Source organism: Delphinapterus leucas, chromosome 5 (assembly GCF_059928025.1).
Source record: "Delphinapterus leucas isolate spDelLeu-1000000601 "Yukka" chromosome 5, BTC_Dleu_Yukka2, whole genome shotgun sequence".
Taxonomy (NCBI): Eukaryota; Metazoa; Chordata; class Mammalia; order Artiodactyla; family Monodontidae; genus Delphinapterus; species Delphinapterus leucas.
In genome coordinates this window covers 118,634,244-118,653,257 of record NC_143133.1, presented here as the reverse complement: position 1 = coordinate 118,653,257, position 19,014 = coordinate 118,634,244, and the positions used below count along the sequence as shown (strand labels likewise).

Genomic DNA, 19,014 nt, shown 5'->3' with positions numbered 1-19,014 from the left:
GGTATTTACCCAAGAGAGTGGAAAACTTATGTCCACACGAACACCTGTACACAGATGTCTATACCAGCTTCGTTTGTAATTGTCAAAATGGAAGCAACCAAGATTTTCTTCAGTAGGTGAATCTACTGTGGTCCATCCAGATAATGAAAAATTATTTGGTGCTAAAAAATAATGATCTCTCAAACCAGAACTTAGTATTGCCAGCTATTCTGCCTGCAAATGAGTGGAGTAAGTCTAAATCCATATGGGAGAAAGCCATTCTCCAATCCAGTCTTTCTGATAACCAAGTGGAAACATGGATTCTTATTCATAATTGTTTCCTTGAATTAGACTCTATTGGCCAAAACACTGGAGGAGAAAATGGCGTGTGTGTAGGCCCTATCTCATACTTTATTCTGAGTTTCTAACAATATTTATTATTACCTACGATGTGCAATTATGATTCTTTATATAATAAAACCTGTCCTAGAGACCATTTGAAAGTCTGAAGTTTCTGTGCTTGAATTTTAGATGATTTATGATCAGGAGACTCCTTGAAGGACATTTGTTAAGGAAAAAAAAAGTGGTATAGCAATCTCCTTATACTGGTTTTCTTAACTATTTTTTTTTCAGTTATTCTGTTAAATCATGTTTCAATTTACTTATTTGGTGTGCTATTACCACTCTATGTTTAATATCCGCCAGTCTGACTGACCCAGTCCACTCAGAGGTCATGATGTGCTAAGGGGGAAAGATCCTAACCGTCTCCAAAAACAGTATGGCCAGATCATAAAAATCAATCCAACAGACACAAAGAATGGAAAGAGTGGGAGAACCCGCAAAATGGTGACTATATTTAGAAGCACAGCAAGAAAAGCAGCAAGAAGGAGTAGTTAAATGTCTAGAAACGAAATTGGATATATTTAAGAGGAATGAGAAGGGGGAAAATGTACAATCAAGTAAGTGAAAAATATCTAAGAAGGATAATCTCTCAGAAAATTTTCATTAAAGGACTTGTAAAAACCATAACCAGAGCAATGAAAAGCAAGAAACTAAGTAGGAAAGGAAGGGGAATAAATTATGTAGAGCCGTCCTTTTCAGCTCAGTATGAGCTGGTACTCAGAAAGATGCTCAAAAAAAATATACGGAATTTTATTTATTTTTTAAACATCTTTGTTGGAGTATAATTGCTTTACAATGGTGTGTTAGCTTCTGCTGTATAACAAAGTGAATCAGCTATACATATAAAATATGGAATTTTAAATGTAAAATGAACATTCTGACAGTCTGAGCCCGTTTAGCATTCCTTATTTTTCAGACCTAATGACTTACTGGAGAGTATAGAGCAGGTATCTTACTTTATGTATTCATAGTTGTGCTCCCAACACATGGTGGTTCACAGCATATTATAGCACTTTTCTTAATGAAGAAATGCTGTCTCTTTTTAGATTTCTCAATAACCCAGGTAAGAGGTTTTAGTACTTCTTTTATAAAATTAGAATATATTTACTCAAAAAGTCAATTAACTTAATCATAGACAGTAAGAAGAGACATTAAAAACTAATATCTCGAAGTTCCATTCTGGGGGATTACCTTCAGTATTTGTCAAATAATCAAAATCAAAATGAGTATCACACATTTACAACCCACAAAAAAGTAAAATAACCAAATAAAATATCTGAGTTAATATGTAATCAAACTGAAAGGAGCTGAACAGTAGCAGGAAAGAAATAAGTACAGATATAAAGGTCCTTGTATATTTAGTATTGCTATTCCTGGCTTTTGGTATTTTCCAGAGATCATTAAAACTCTTATTCAAATACTTATGTTCCACTGCAAATCCTCACACCCCATAATTCAATAGAAAGATCAAGGAAAAAAAAATGCACGTTTTTCAGACTTCTACTAGCTGTGACATGCAAATACAATGTCATGTTTAACATTCTTGGTACTTGCTCTATTTAAGTTGTGGAAATATACCACAGTAGCTCAACTTAAAATTCAGTATATTGAATAATAAAGGTGCAAAAAAATACCTTTTACATTAAACTATTTTTAATAGTTAACTACTGTTAACTATTTTTCGGAGAAGAATCTAGTCATTTATTTTAACTCAAAAGTCCCAAACTGAAGGCAATGTTTCCTAAGTTTAAAAACATTAGTAATTTTAAGTACAATTTCATTTTGTATTTCCATTCAAATAATTATCACTTCTTTTTTGGGCCTCTCTTTTGCTTCACCTTTTAAGTTCTAATCTTCTTTAAAAAGCCTGGGGTATTATGCTACTAATTCCAGAATCTAGGTGCGCTGGCACACTCCATTTTCCTCAAAGGCTAATGTACAGACCAAGGGAATCTTTAAAGATTTGCTTTGACCATGTGTACTTCCTGACCTTAACTTAGTGCCTTACTGACTTCTCATGAAGTATGAAAGGTACGTATGCCAAGTGGCCTGCTGAGTGAATGCTGCCAGCCTCTGAAGGGAACTGGAAAACTGCGGCAGCATCGCCGCGATGAGGAACCAAGTGCCAGGGTGAAGAGAGGTTCTTACACATGGGCTACCTGCCACGCATTAGAGACCCTGGCTCTGTATGGCCCACGGTTCGCATCCATCCACTGAGTGACTACTATAATTCCTCAGTTTTAACTGAATTAGCAGTGTGTGGAAAGTGCTATATAGAATACAATTTATTACCCAAATCATTTATTCATAAAGTGTTCTTGTGAATCCTATCCTGTTCTATAGCCTGCCGTGTGCTAACTGCTAGCAACAGAAATAGGAGGAAAGCATGGTCTCTGCTTTAGGAGATCACGTGAACGCCCATAGTGCACCGTGACACGTATTAGAGAGGAAGCAGCAGTGGCGCGTGGGGCCGGTGGCTGTCAGCTAGACAGTAGACTGAGCACATCTCTTCTTAGCTCCGTGTTCAGTAACTTCGTACTGGTAGCTTGAAACCAGTGGTAGGGAAGAGAATTTATATCAACAAAACCTGCAAGTGCTACAAACCAGGGTCTTTTTCCCCCTGCAGTGAAGCATTGTTAAATATCTACCACTGGAAGTAGATGTGAATAGTCTACTATTCACCCAAATGGTGAATAGAAAAATATTCACCCAAATGGTGACAGTTGAAGGATCCTGAAGGATAAATAAGAGTTAAAGAGAAAGGAGAATTCTCCATAGAAGGAAGAGAATATTCAAGCATGTGGAGGCCACAAGAATCCATGTTATGTTCAGATGATGTGTCAGAAGTCCTGTGTGAATGGAGTTTGCCCTCACTGGAGCGAGGGCAGGCTGAGAATGAGGAGAGAAGCAGGGCATGCCCGGGGCTAAACTGTAAAGGTTTTAGCATAGTAGTAGGGACAAATAAGAAGTTTAGACATTAGCATTCTTATCACAGAGGTACAGAGAACTTACTTTGCACTTACCCACCCCTCTTCAAAAAAACGAAAAGAGAAAGAAATAAAAAGATGGACGGATGGTTGTATACAGGGACAGAGATGTGAGAAAGCAAATATAATCGAATGTTAATTGTAGAAAGTAAGTGTTGGGTACATGCATATTGACTATACAATTGTTTCAACATTCCTTTATGTTTGAAACATTTCATAATAAAATGTCAAAAAACCCCACTGTATTTGGAAGAAGCTTGGTTTTGAGGGAAAAGGGAGAGAGCAGCTTTAAGAAGAGAGGTCTCTCCATCCCTCCCTTCCTTCGTGTTATATGGGGGATGCATGAGTTTCCCAAAGGAGGCAATGAAGAAGAGTTCTCAGTGCACTGACATTCACCCCTTCCTTCCTCCAACCATCTCCAGGGGGAAACTGGACTGGTAAGACAAGCCCAATTCAACAGATTCTAATTGCTATCAGTACCTTTTTGCAACTGTAAGACGTGATGATGAGCTGTCTAAAATTTTAATACATTGATAGATGCCAGGGGCCTGGGGGTGGGGAGGGGGAATGGGGAGTTAGTGTTTAAAGGGTCAGAGTTTCAGTTTAGGAAGCTGAAAAATTCAGGTGATGGATGATGGTGAGAGTTGCACAACAATGTGAATGTCCTTAGTGCCACTAAACTGTACAGTTAAATATGGTTAAATTAGTACGTTTTATACTATGTGACTTTTACCATAATAAAAAACATTAAAAAATACATGCAAAAAATCTTTTTTATACTTGAATATCTTATAAAAGAGGAATATTTTCATATTATTAGAAGGTGAAAAAGGAGCTTACAAAAAATTGAATTGCTTACTCTTCAATGGAAAAAGTAGCAGAAAATTTCCACTTCATTATTATGTTGGTTTCAAATGTTTTGCTATTATTTAGGCTTCTTTCTTTAAAGGACTTTTAACTAATACAAGTGTATCCATAGCATATATCTTTAAATGAAATATATTATATTAAAAGGAGTGTATATACATTAACATTTCACGCTTTTTCAAAAGAAAGATCTATTTTAAGAACTATATTTTGCTGGCAAGTTTCAAATCTCTTAAAGCTTTTAATTCAAATTCTGAGAAAATATTACAGAAAATACCACTTTTTCAAACTTTTAAAAAGATAACAAAGTTCATCTCTGTAAGAAACCTATTCTACTTGAAAGTAAAATTTTATTATGACTCATTATTTTTAAGCAGAGTTTAGACATGTCTCCAGATTTTATTTTTCGACACCATAGGGCAATTACTGAATTTGAACACAGGTTATTGATGGAACAAAGCATAAGGTGCTGAGATAAGAAATATCTTTTGTTGTGTTATATTAAAGACAAAAATTAGTTTGTTTTCCTTCCAAAATCAGCACTTTGAAATATGATATAATGCAAAGACAGAATATGTCTTCAGATACCTCTAAAAACCTTGCATAATTGGTCTTTATGGCTCTTTACAAATGATGGTGAAATTATAAGTATACAGACTGTCTTATCTGGGAGAACACATATCCCAAATTGACCCCTATTAAGGCTATGAGGCCAAAACATGTACTATAATCCCCAAACCTTATTTTCTTGTCTTTTCTTTCTCTGACCTAGTTTAAAAATAACAGACCTTGAGCAACTATACCTCAACCAAGCAAGGCTATACAGAAATTACTTAAACATCTACCCAGTTTTGCCCTTGGCTGTGGTGAACTTGACAAGTGCTTCATTATATTTTTCTACACCACCAAGCCCTTGAGTCCTGGGATTTAGGGACAGCACCATAAGCACTGAGAAATTGTGTTCATTCTGATGGACTGGCTTTAAAACTGTGGCCTTTACATTTTCTACTCATGCATCTACAAAAGTATATCCTCCAAAGAATACTATTCTCACCTCCAAGTTTAAATAATTGAAAGGAATATAATGTTGTAAACACTGCCATTTTAAAATGAAATGACTATACTACTCTTTTAAAAATCAATGGCATATAAATATCATAGCAATTTCATCCTACCATCATCCATTTAAAGAAAAAAATCCATGAACAAGACATTCATTGATATTTAGAAATCTTACAGTAGTCCTTTTTTCTTTGAAATTGCATTTCCATTTCAATTTTCCTGATTTTACTTTAGTGAATTATATATTTATACTTTAAAATATTTTTATCACATTATACTTTGCTGCCAAAAATATGTTTAGAAATTTAAATGAAATGTGTTTTTTAAAATTTCCTGAGACAATAAGGCCCTAAGCCTTAAAAGTGCCTTTGTAATCAATATCAATTATTAGCAGTACATAACTGAGCTAAGTAGCACAAATATATGATAAATTTTTATGAATATTTAAAAAACATAGAAATATAATTTGATTGGAATGCATCCCTTAATGATAAAGATGGGAGGGCGGTTACACTGCCTTGATTAAGGAGACTTCCTACGCATTGAGTTTTTCCAACGTCTCTTTGTTTAGTACTCCAGGCAGTGTTCATAGAGACTATGTTTAGGGAGACCCATGCCTTTTTGTTAAAATGAGAGAAAAGCAACTGAGAAAGAAGAGGTGGGAAAGGAGAGGCTGCAGTGAGCCTTGCAGCTCAGATGAGTTCCCAGGCTGATCATTTTTAGGAATGAGGACATATGGAAACTGAGGATGTGAAAATAGATTCCCTTACTCCTCTTGAAACTTCTTTGGGTAACCCCAATGGTCCAAATATTCTGGCATGAAGACAGCTGCTCTATCAAGAATTAGATTAATCACTTTCTAGAGGTGACAGTTGTTGGAAGATCTCCTTGACCAGCCATGACTTGAGAATCCTGCACTGCTGATCCATTTAGGGTCAGTGCCGGTTAAATCTAGTCCAAAGAGACTGGAGGTGCTGCCCCTCACATAATAGCTATATGAATGCTTATGTAGGTTACTCTATTAGGCAGAGAAAAACACCTTTAGGATAATAAATTTTAAAAATCTCTGTAAAAATTCATCTTTTTGAGGATTACAACCTAAAATATTTGGAATATCTTTCTAATTTTAATTCTAACAATAGCATAGTACATATCCGTAGGTGATAAAACTGGGACATAATGGCTACTCATTCCAATCACTCCAAACCACATATTCTGAATTTCTTCCATATGCTTTTTCAGCTCAACTAAAATCTCAGCATGTAATAGCATCTACGATGGTGTGATTATTTGGCATAAGGCTATTCTGTCTTATATGTCATTTTGAAAGCGACAGATCCTTGAAAAAATATATTTTTTTTGAATAAAAAGACTCTTCTGTGTAATGGATTTTCAAAAAGGCCAGTATAGCCTAGACAGTTTCTTCCACCTTCTCTTGTCATAAAACACAACTGGATTCTTCGGATAGGAAGTCTTAAAAATGTACAGACTACTCCCAAATGTCAAATAACTGTCATTATTTGGTTATCTTAAATATGTAGTTAAAAGATACTTTCGTTTCCAAGTGTTAATTTGATTCCATGGACTTTTGTTCTCTGAGACATTGCGTTCCATCTGTTAGATAATTCCTTGGTAGACTCGCAGAAATTGGCTATGAGCATAATTATAACTTGGGTAAAAATTAAAGACTTTAAGGTAGATTAGGAGGCTTCGTTGATTTTTCAAGAAACTATTATATATTCAGCCTATGCCTTACAGAGGACATTTCAGTTTATTTATATTTACCAAAGTAGAAACTAATAGCATGTGAAATCTCATTTGGATTGAACTCTTTATCATAATAGAAATGCATCAAGTTTATAAACTGGCAATGAAAATAAAAGCAAAATGAAATGAAATGACAAAGGTCAAGCTAATAATGTAGATGTATTGTCTATAGGAGAAACAATCATAATGTCTGGATGTTTCATCTGTCAGGATTATTTTGGGTGTAGATGAGGATTTAACAGTTGAAAAAGGTATTTATTAAGGACCTAATTGTGCATACGTGCTAAATGCTGGAAGAAAGCATTTAGACCAGAATTTAATTCTGGACACTTATGGATTTATAAATTTATCAAATAGTAGAATGATATTTAAATGTTCTCTCTCTGAAATTACAGAAATTGAAGGAAAAAATAAACCAATACAGTAAAATATCATGTTTGATTGTCCCATGTGTTATACCCTAGACAGAAAGCTAACTGAGTACCATTTGACAGCACGACAAAAAAGCAGGCTGAAAGACGTAACACTGCTCCAGTCGTCTGGCAGCAGAGGATGGTCAAGGTGCTGGCATGTACCGAGCTGATCGGAAATAAAGCCACTCGAAGATCTTCTGATGCTATTCAAGAACTAGGCAGGGTGTTTTGTCAGTACAGGGGGGATGTAGTGAAGATTTTGCCCAAAAAGGTAAATAGGGAAATGAGCATTAGGTTCTGGCCAATGATCAGTGCACAGGCCTGCAGAGGCAACTGAAACAGACAGAATGGTTCCCAGGTCGTGAGACTTTAACATCACTGAAATATATTATTATCTTATCAGAGGAAAGGGATATGCCAGTCAAAAACTGTACTGGTCAGATACAGAGGCATAAGAAAGAAGAGAAGCCGAGGCAAACATCTGACATGTCTAGGGAAGTACTGTCCAGGGGCCAGTGGCCTTTCAGTGTTCTGGCCTTACAGCAAGACTTCAGATCACAAATACCGGGCTCATCGACTTCTTTTAAGACAAATGAATAAACTGGCATGTGAGAGGCAGAATAGCACAGTGGTGAAGAACTTGTGTTCTGGAGTAAAAGACCTATTGAATCTCAGCTCCCCTATTTACAGGCTGTGCTACCTTGGATAAATTACTAAGCTTCTGTAAGTCTCACCTTCCTCATCTAAAAAATGAGGAAGGTTCTAAGTGCTTTATTTGTATTATTTCGCTTGGTAAGTTGTTGACCTAAGGTCATCAGCTGGGAAGTGGGGAGCCCAAACCAGGATTCATTATAGTAGCAGGCTGGTGATCTACTTCCCAGGTAGGTGGAAGAATTACCTAAGTTAATTCGTTCGGTCATTCTCAACATTCAACAAACACAAGTGCCAGGTACTGTGCTATATGCTAAAGCACTTAGCATAGATCATTGGTATACAATACTCAAAAATGTTTGCTCTTTCTATTAAGAAGAAGGAAGTGCTTGTGCAGAAGTGAATATTCCAGTTCTTCTAACAGTTACATTTCTCACTGTAAATTAAAAGGTTGATTGTGTGATCTTCATTAATATCACGCTGCCTCAGTTGGGGCCCCAGTCGTGTTTTGTGCCCACCAGGCTAAAGGCTGGGCCCCAGATGATGGCCAGTTCACTAGGGGAGAAGGGGAGAATCCAGGATGCTGCTGGCTTTGAGGCAAAAAAACAGACCACTTCACAAAGATGGGCTGACCAAAGAAAATCAAGATATCTGTTTCTTTAAAATTCTAAGAAAAATTGGAAGAAAGTTTCATAGCTTCTTGTAAGCTAGGAGTAAAGATGAAGGAATAAAAGGGATTTTTAGGAGAGCGAAAATAGATTACCCTCATAGAAAAATATTTTTAAACTTTAGATTTTCTGAGCATTCATTAAACTTTTTCATATGGCCTTTAAACCTGCCATCTGAGATCAAACAACTATAAAGAGAATGTTTTACAAACTTCAGACTTACAACGACTGTCTGCTGTTGTTCAATCAATTATTAATTATTCTCATATAAGTACAACCTTCAGATTAAGAAGTTGGACCCATAAAATGCTTTAGAACAAAGAGAAGCATGTAAGCTCTGCCAAAAACGCATGAAAACTGGATCTTATTTTCTTATGGTATCAATTTTCAGCAAGCTGACATTACCCCCTATACTTCTCTCTGTGAAGAACACTTCTTTCATATGTCAATTACCTCAACCTTGTGTGTGAGAAGTGAAGTTTTTCTAAAATATAGAGACATACATATACACAAAATCTTTGCCTTTGTTGAAAAAAGAGCGCTCTCTAATACCTTTCAAATAAAGAATACATTAAGGTTTATAAAGCCCATGCTTATTTCCCTTCTTAGTATACAACATGGACTTCCTTCTCAAATAAATTTTATAAATACATTTAATCCAAGTGTATGTTTAGATATGCAATAGCTAATGTTTAATATAAGTTGGCCAATGTCACCATAAGTTGAAGGAAAACTCAAATGCTACAAAAAAACAATGATTTTTAAAACTGTGAATATTGTATATGTGTATAGTACAGGTGTCTATGGAATACAGTATAAACTTCTATTTTCTGCAAGCATTTTAGCCAATGGTGGACATTATCCAACCAATTAGCTCTAATAGGGAGATGACTGTTTTTTTAACATTAATTCGTTCTGCAAAGTCTGCACTTTTTTTTTTTTTTGCAGTACGCGGGCCTCTCACTGTTACGGCCTCTCCCGTTGCGGAGTACAGGCTCCGGGCGCGCAGGCTCAGCGGCCATGGCTCACGGGCCTAGCCGCTCTGCGCCATGTGGGATCTTCCCGGACTGGGGCACGAACCCGTGTCCCCTGCATCGGCAGGTGGACTCTCAGCCACTGTGCCACCAGGGAAGCCCCAAAGTCTGCACTTCTGTGCAATGTGAAAATTATGCCAGCTAATATAACTCATTTGTGCAAAATCATGTAGTACAATAAGAAGAGAAAGCAGTACTTTTAATGTCTATGTTACTGTATCATTTAAATTGGCAACTTAAATAGATTTTAATTATTGTAATCACATATAAGTCAGACTTGATGATACTGACTACAGTATGACGGCTAACCAGGTACCTTGTTTGATGGTCCCGGCCCCAAAATATCAATAGCCATATATATGATGGGAGTTCATACCCTAGTACCTAGTAAATGTCTGTGTATTTTTTTAGACATGTTTCAGTTTTAATGATATACTGGATATAACTATTTGTTTCCTTTTTATAGCACAACCCTGATGAAAAAAAGCAGTTACCTGTACTATAAAGGGTACAGAGTACCAAGGATACGTTTATAGTGACGAAAATGATTTAGCCTCTAAATTACACATTGAAATATTAAGTGATTGAAAAAAATCAGCCATAAACGGGAAGGCAATTAACAAAAGCCTGACAAGCAACTACAAAGCCTTTTACAAAATACTGACTAATCTTTCTTTTTATAGATGTCATCCTTTCCTTTCTCCAATTACATCATGCAAAGTCAGTTATTTTTAAAAGATAAGAGAACTTAACACTGGTGAACTGATACCCATCTTTGCATATAATTTTCTGGAAAAATTATATGGATTTCTCAAACGGCCATACTTCTTAAAGCAGTAAAATACATAAAGTGCTTTTCTTTCCCTTGTCAGAAGTAGAAGAGAACGAGAAAGGTGTCCTTTATGTTTCCTCCTTCAGTTATCAAATATCTTATCCCAATTCACACCCCTTCCTGCAAGCCTCTAAATCCTCTGTGAGACCAGCATATTTAAAATTGGTTTCTTATTGCACTAGACTCTCAGCTTAGTGAAGGCGGAGGCCATGTGTTTGTTTGCCACTGAATACACAGAAAAAGACATTTCATGAATAAATACTTTGACATGGAAATAAAAATATAATATAGAAATATAACATGGTATCAAAATTAGGGTGCTCTGAATTTTATTTTAGTTTTTGGCCTTCTAAAAAATGATTTCAATTTTCTATTTTAGCTATTGTAAAATGAAAACAAAGTTTGCTACTTGCGTCTTTTCAATAATCTGTTATCTGACAAAGCTATGCCCTAATATTTCACTTTCTGGTTTTCTGGTCAGACTTATATCTCAGTAATTTTTCTGCATTTGGTGCAAATATTTTTAAATGGCTGCTGCCTGAACTGTTCCACGATCCTGGTTCTTATGCTGTCTCCCTCATCACTCCTTTCTCTTTCACTTGTTTGTCTTTTTTCTCCAGCTTCATAAAGAAGGGATAATTTTACAGATTGGTCCTCAATTTTCTTTGGAGGCGGGTTTGACTCTTAGTAGGTTCGGCTGTGACTTTTAATTCAAAGCCTCTGTCACCAGACCCGATTTTGTCCCCAGTCTCCAGGGTTCCATTTCCAAATCCTGCCTGGGCACTTCCAGAGTGATGTGTGTACTCAAACTCATGTCTGTCATTGAACTCTTTTCTCCCTGAAACGGAGGAAGTTTTTCCGCAAGTGTTCTCATCCTCCTAGGTACTGAGGTTTGAACCGTCCAAATCCACTTTTGTTCCCTTTGCCCCACTGATACCATAGTTGTAAGCCCAGCTCTTTGGAATAGCTCCCTTTTCTTTTATTTATTTTTTGCTGTACGCGGGCCTCTCACTGTTGTGGCCTCTCCCGTTGCGGAGAACAGGCCCCGGACGCACAGGCTCAGCGGCCATGGCTCACGGGCCCAGCCGCTCTGCGGCTTGTGGGATCTTCCCGGACCGGGGCACGAACCCGTGTCCCCTGCATCGGCAGGCGGACTCTCAACCACTGTGCCACCAGGGAAGCCTCCTTTTCCTTTTATTATTAACACTAACATTGTTCCGATCTAGTCACCTCAACTTTGGAATAGTTAAGTTCCTAAATTATACCCCAACTAATCCTTTGTTCTTTCTCCAAGCATTTTCTTGGGGAAAGTATTTGCTGTTTCTCAGACACTGCTTTTATGATGTTACTCCTCTGCTCACCAATGGCAGGTTATGCTTCAAAGTTGATAGAACAAGAATCATGTCGCCACAGTGCTGCTGAGGGCTCTTTTTTTGTATGTCTAAACATTTCTTTGTATTTTTTATATTAACATGTCATATTTTTTCTCCCAAACTGCCCATTATTATCAGACACACAACTTTTTTTCACATTGGGAACATGAAATATGAGATGCTGAAATGAGTTGCTCAGAAATAACAATAATTACAGCCACAGGAAGAGCTCTAAGCTAATGGCTCTTAGCGAATGTGCTGCCAGAGGCACAAAGCAGAGGGGAATTTTTAAGATGAAATTCATCTCAAACATTCATCATGGCAAATATACACAGCTTCGGTAGAAAATGATATACCCGAACCCTATATAGTGGTATTCCTCAAGGACCCATAAGATGCCACGCTAGTCCTACTAATTCCCAACTTTGTACTTTAAAAAGTTCTGTATGGTTTTTTAAAGCTAAACAGAAAGCAGTGGGGAGACACTCTGGAACCCGTGACATTAGATCTGAAGAATTATCTAATAATCCAAAGCAGATGATGGGAGATAATTTTCTTGTATACAATTTAGACGGTTTCGTAGAGGCATGCAAAAAACTGCTCTGATCCCATATTCAGTGACTTGCCTGTGGTTAACATTAGGATAAGGCAAAAATGTGCATAAAGGATAAGAGTTCCACCATGTGGTTTGCTCCTTAGATGAAAACAGAGACATAAATTCTAATTTAATATTAAGTCTTTCCAGGGCAGGCTGAAACTATATTTGGCTTAAAATGTATTAGTTTTATTATTTTTTCTTTCCTTTCTTATTCTATAGGATTTCAGTTTTACCTCCACAATTCTTTCCTGTTAGCCAGACTTATCACATATCATAGTTTCAAATATAACTTGTATATATATAGATAGATAGATAGATAAAGTGATCTCAGAGTCTAAGATTTCAGAGCTAAAAGAAAGTTCCAAATAAATATTTCTAACTCATGAAACTGTCATTAGGTTTCTAATGCTTACTGCTATTCCAGACTTCCTTATTATAACAATGAACAGTAAAGAAAGTTCTGTGATGCAGATTGCTTGATTTCTGTCAGCTCCCCCCAACCCCCTGCCAACACTTTGGGATCACTTACTAATCCTTGGTCTGAAATGAGTCTTCTTCCTTAATGAGAATCAACTACCAAATGAGATACATCTACTTGGATTTCTTCCTTCTTTGAAATGTTCTGGTGAATAACAAACCCAAATTGAAACCAGACTATCATTTTATCATCCAAAATCAGAAGTGGAAACAGGAATCAAAGACCCCAATACATATAAACTAGATCCTCAAAAGACATCACTTGGCATTAAAGTGCTTCAAAACTTTTCAAGATAAAAGAAGTTTAGTATTTTATTTTCAACATAAAGGAGCCATCGACCAATATAAAACAGTGATCTTTTTCTAGATAGGCTATCAAATTCCTTTATTTGTAAGGCAGAAGCTAAGGAGGAGAGATTCATGACATGATTTCTACCCAGCAGAAGCCTAGGAGAGCCAGGAGACTCTTTGTCTGCTCAGATACAATACAGTTTTTCACATTATCAAACACATAACTTCTTGGAGTAAATTGAGGTTAACAGAGTAGCACAAAACTATTTTATTTGCTTTGACTTTCATGGCCTAATAATAATGTAAAAATCTTTTTTTGTAATTTTATGGATATTTAACAGAACGAACTAAAGTATAAGTTTAGCTATTAGTGTTGTTCTGTTAAAAACAAAAAAGCATCATGCTGTTTAAAAAAAAAAAAATTCAAGCACTGTAATCACAGGTTGTGGAAAGTTCAAGAGCCTGAGAACCAGGCAGACATTGGTTTGAATCCAGGCTCCATTACTTCACTAACTCTGTGACCTTAGGTTTTAACCTCACTGCCCTGAGTCTGTCTAGCTTCATATGTAAAACTGGGATAATCATAGCACTTATGTCAAAAAGTTGTTTTGAGGGTTAGAGATAACATAAATAACCTAGAAAATTTCCTTAAAGTAAATGATAGTTAATAATTACAAATTTTTGTTGGTCAAAAGGTACAATTAGTTAATACATATAAATGACTTAGAATGATGCCTAACGCAGAAGTGTTAGCTGCTGCCATCGTCACCGTTAAGTGGTAAAGGGGAGCTGACAGAACATAGAAAAGAAGCAAAATTAATCCCACACCTATACTCCTCAAGGATAGGAGGAGAATTTCTGTCTGCAATAGACTTTATAAACACAAAGAAGTCAACTTGATAAGATACACAGATAGGCATGGTCTGTAAAGGCACCATTACTACCTTGGATTTTGCAGCTTGATGTTGGATACTAAGCAAAATATTGAGAAGGGTTTGATAAGGACTCATCAAGAGATGGCTCCCCTTTAGAAAGAGCAGGAAGTGCTTTAATTAAGTCCTTTGATGTCTTCTGATTCCTGCTTTCACCTCTGGAGCCAACCACAAGCCCAGGAGCCTGATAGGCAGAGCAGAGGGCCAGCCCCCAGAGAGAGACAGACTCTGCAGGCTGCCTGCAGGAGGAACAGGGTGGGAGAACTGGAACCTTTATCCTAAGGTTGAAAATAATATCACACAAAAAGGAAAAAAAAAACTTAAATATATGTTCTCAATAAACTATTGTTCCAAAAAGAGTTAAAGAGTTCTGGGAAGATTTATAAGTTGTTCTTTGAGTACCTTTGAGGAAATCCATAATTTTTGTGCCGTGTTAAAATAAAGCACTAAAGAACATTTCTGATGACTTACTCTGAAATGTATAATATTCTAAGTTAAACATATATATATATATATATTTTTTTTTTTTTTTTTTGCGGTACGCGGGCCTCTCACTGTTGTGGCCTCTCCCGTTGCGGAGCATAGGCTCCGGACGCGCAGGCTCAGCGGCCATGGCTCACGGGCCCAGCCGCTCCGCGGCATGTGGGATCTTCCCAGACCGGAGCACGAACCCGCGTCCCCTGCATCGGCAGGCGGACTCTCAACCACTGCGCCAACAGGGAAGCCCTAAACATATTTTTTAATTAAAACTTTTACTTCTCTTTTCTTTTTTTTCCTTAGAGGGTAAATTTGTGAGATTTGAACTGAAAAATCCCATATTTTAGTCCTGCTGTTTCTCTGCAGGGCTAGCCTAAGATTTAAGCATGGTAGTAAGATTTCACTGGTCTGCTTAGAAAGAAAAAATTCTTCCAAGTGCCTTGAAAAGGACATGCACTCCTATCATAGGAATAAACAAGCTTAAAAGCAACTGCTGATGGCACAGTACATTGACTGGAACTAATAATTTTAAAGCAGAGGAAGTTCCAAAATATATCCTTTCATGTAAGTGACTGAATGGGTGGATAAAGAGAACTCACTATAAGTGAAGTAAACACTGAGGTGGTCTTGGTAATACTACTTGCACTGTTGAAATGTGCTGATACTTTTGGCTATAGGACCTGGAAGCACACAGTAGGTACTCAATATATATTTGCTGAATGAGTGGGTTAACATAATTACAATTATATGCAGGTTTACTTATTCTATTGAATATACCATATGTTGTATATTTAATATGTTGTCTATACTATAATTATTGGTCAATAAACCTGACTAAAACAGAGATCTGTTAACAGAGATGCATCACTGCATTAATGCTAGTTAATCTTTCTTTTGAGGAATAACAGGAACATAGTGAAAGCCATGCAAAATGTCTGTTGACTTTTAAGATTTAGATTCCACCAGATTAGTATTCTTTCCTGAGGAAAAAATAGCCTCTTCCTAATCTTCCACTAGGAAGATTAATATCTCTTAAATGATATCACTACCCTGGAAAAGTTAATGATGGTAAACTGTGGCTATAACATATGAAACATCTAGAATCTGGATAAAGCACAGAATATCCACTGAGCTTCTGAATATTTTAAAATATATCAATATATTTACTTCAGTAAGTTCTTACTTAAACCATGAGATGGTAGGAATAATTGTACACTTTAAATTTACCTAAGTATATACTCTCTATTTACGTGAGTGTACGGACACTTTTATTTTACTTTTGCCTACAGAGTTAGGTATTCTGCATTCATAGATGTGACCTGTATTAAGCCCAAGTAAATATTAAATCATGCTGTTCAGATAGTAACTTTTGGAAAGGGCCACATTCTTGCTTCATTTTACCCAAGTGCAGTTTTTAAAGGTAAAAATTTTATCAATTTAAACTTGCCACAATATGTAGTTTCCACTGCTACCTTCCCCCTTTACTTATTTTATTGATATTATAATGTTTACGCATCCATCTCTCTAACCAGACTGCAACTTCTTCTTAGGTCTTTAATGCATTTTGGAATCCCGAGTGCCCTGTGCAGAGCAGGTACTTAGTAAATGTTTATGGAAGTGAACTTTGCACTTTCCTCCTCCAACTACATTTTTTTGTAAGTTTCCATTCATTTTGGGGTCCTTTTGTAAGAACCAGAGTCATTTTTTCTATCTTCATTCACCTCATGAATCTTTTGTCTTTTATAGAAAGTGTATTCTTCAAGGGTAACTGAATACCAAATAGTATCTTAAAAAACAACAATAAAAAACCTCATAGCTTATTCATTAATTATTATAGGCATGAGAAAATATTGGGGTTGACATAAATACCAATATACCAATGTGTAAGTATCTTCTTTTATCATAGACATCAAAATTTGAATAATTGACAGAAACAACCTCACTAAAAGAGCCAAAAAACTCACTTAGCAATGTGAGCTACCGAAAGATGTTCATTAAAGTAGTTCACAGCTTCAACTATGTTTTCAGGGTAAGGGGAAAATTCTCTCAAGTTTTTTCTTGCATTTTTTCAAAGCAACTAGAAAATATAATAATATCTTTCATTCTCAGCAGTATGTTATGATTTACACATCTAAATCTTAGAAATTTATTCTTAGGGTTACCTACAAGACGCCAAGTAATTACTTGGCAAACAGCATTAGCACAAATCTCAAGGCTCTTACCATCAAATCCATCTTCTTCTGACCCCAGTTCATCATCTGAGCAGATGTTGAGGACATTTACCAGCATCTCAGTCACTAAAGAGAAAAAGGAAAGAAAGAAAGAAAGGAAAAAAAAGTCTACATTTTCTACTATAACCTTAATTATTACTCCGGCACTGTTAATGACCAGGCTTAGCAATAACATTCTTACCTATATTGAAGATGGAATTTCCTGCAACTAGTTTCTATAAAATTCAGACCATAAAAGATAACAGACTTTGTATTTCTATGCAGACTTTATATTTTTAAAATTATTAGCTCATGCCTACAAAATCTAATGGTAACATTTACCAGCTATAGGTCAATAGACAGTGGACAAAAGAAAAATGTGGATATGAATATACTATAATCTATGAAGGAGAAAATGGTTACTTTTGAATTTTTATTTATTTGTACAATGATGCTGCTAGATTTAGACCAGATTACAAACTTTATGTTCATAGGGATCGAGTGAATGCTAGATCTCTTTTTTAAATTTTTTAGGCCCCCAGAGAACCCAGAATAGTGATAGAAATGTGGTTTTGTGTTTAAGAAAAACTGATGATTTATGAACTAATATATTTGAGGTAGTTGTGAGAATATTGATTTTAAAAACTGAATGTGTTGATATATATATATATATATATATATACACATACATATATATATATATACACATATACAACATTAAGCTTCATTTTCAAAAAGGTTTTACAAATGAAGCTCAGGTAAGTTTAATGAGAAATTTACTTGAGTAAATAGATTATAAGAGGGCTGTATAAAAGCATTATACACAGAAAATTAGTACTGCAACACTTTACACTAAGTTACATGTTATTTGCATTGAACGTTTTAAAAAATTAGGTTGGGTTCTATCACGAATGTGAAAAGAAGCCTGTCCACTATTTCTTCAAGAGTTACTTTTTAAAATCAGTGTTCTTCTACCATTGAAGATATATGATAAAGGGTAAAACTTCATTGGAGCCAACATTAACTCAGAGCTTCAGTTTAATTATCAAAAGTAAATTATGTACACACTTCTACATTTAAAATGGATAACCAACAAGGACCTACTGTATAGCACAGAGAACTCTGCCTCAATGTTATGTGGCAGCCTGGATGGGAGGGGAGTTTGGGGGAGAATGGATACATGCACATGTGTGGCTGAGTCCCTTCGCTGTGTACCTGAACTATCACAACATTTTTAATAGGCTATACTCCAGTATAAAATATAAAGTTAAAAAAAAAGAGAAAAAAACGTAAATTATGTACACGAATATATTAATACATTCTTTTATAACAGATGTTCAAAATCTGAATAATTAATGGAAACAACCAAAATGAAGGGTGTTCAAGGGTAGTTGTCAGGATTCTCAGTGCTTCTGTGTCCATGTTGTGATCTGATGCGTGCAAGGAAGTGGTGACATGGAGTAGTACTGGGAACATTTATCAGAAAGTATTAAAATTTACTTTTGACTTATTTTGGTGTTGAAAGGGAAGACTTCTTTGCTGACAATTCATAGATTCTCAGGTTTAATTGTTTATAGAATATTTAAAGAAAAAACACATTGACTGTAGGAAAATAAATACTACACATATTAATATATTACACATATGTATTAATATAAACAAACAAATGTTTCAGAAGAATGTACAGCTTTTCTCTAAAATCCCCCCATAAGACATCATTTTTCTGAAACACGTGCAAGCTCTTATGTTTATTACAATGCACGTTCACCTTCTCTGTGATGCTCAAGATGTTGCATGAGGAATGATCCAGATTATCACCATTAAACCTCCTGAACTGAAAACTCAGGTTCAGTGGCTGCAGGCCTTTCCTCCAAATTTTTGCTGAGGTTTAGGTCAAAATATAAAAACCAAATAAAGGGAGAAGGAAGGAAAGAAGGATAAGGCCAATTCTTCTGTAAACCTGGGGCATGCTAATAAACAACTTTTTAAATGTA

General features: G+C 35.9%; 1 protein-coding gene across 3 annotated transcripts in view; it reads right to left on the bottom strand.

Moving 5' to 3' along the window:
- Nucleotides 1-19,014, bottom strand: part of PPP3CA (protein phosphatase 3 catalytic subunit alpha) — a 298,715-nt gene that overhangs the window by 15,731 nt on the left and 263,970 nt on the right. For all 3 annotated transcript variants that reach the window (XM_022582432.2, XM_089912447.1, XM_089912446.1), the window contains one exon: nucleotides 17,033-17,107. In XM_022582432.2, coding sequence (XP_022438140.1) covers nucleotides 17,033-17,107 — 75 coding nt within the window. The remainder of the gene's footprint in view (nucleotides 1-17,032; nucleotides 17,108-19,014) is intronic.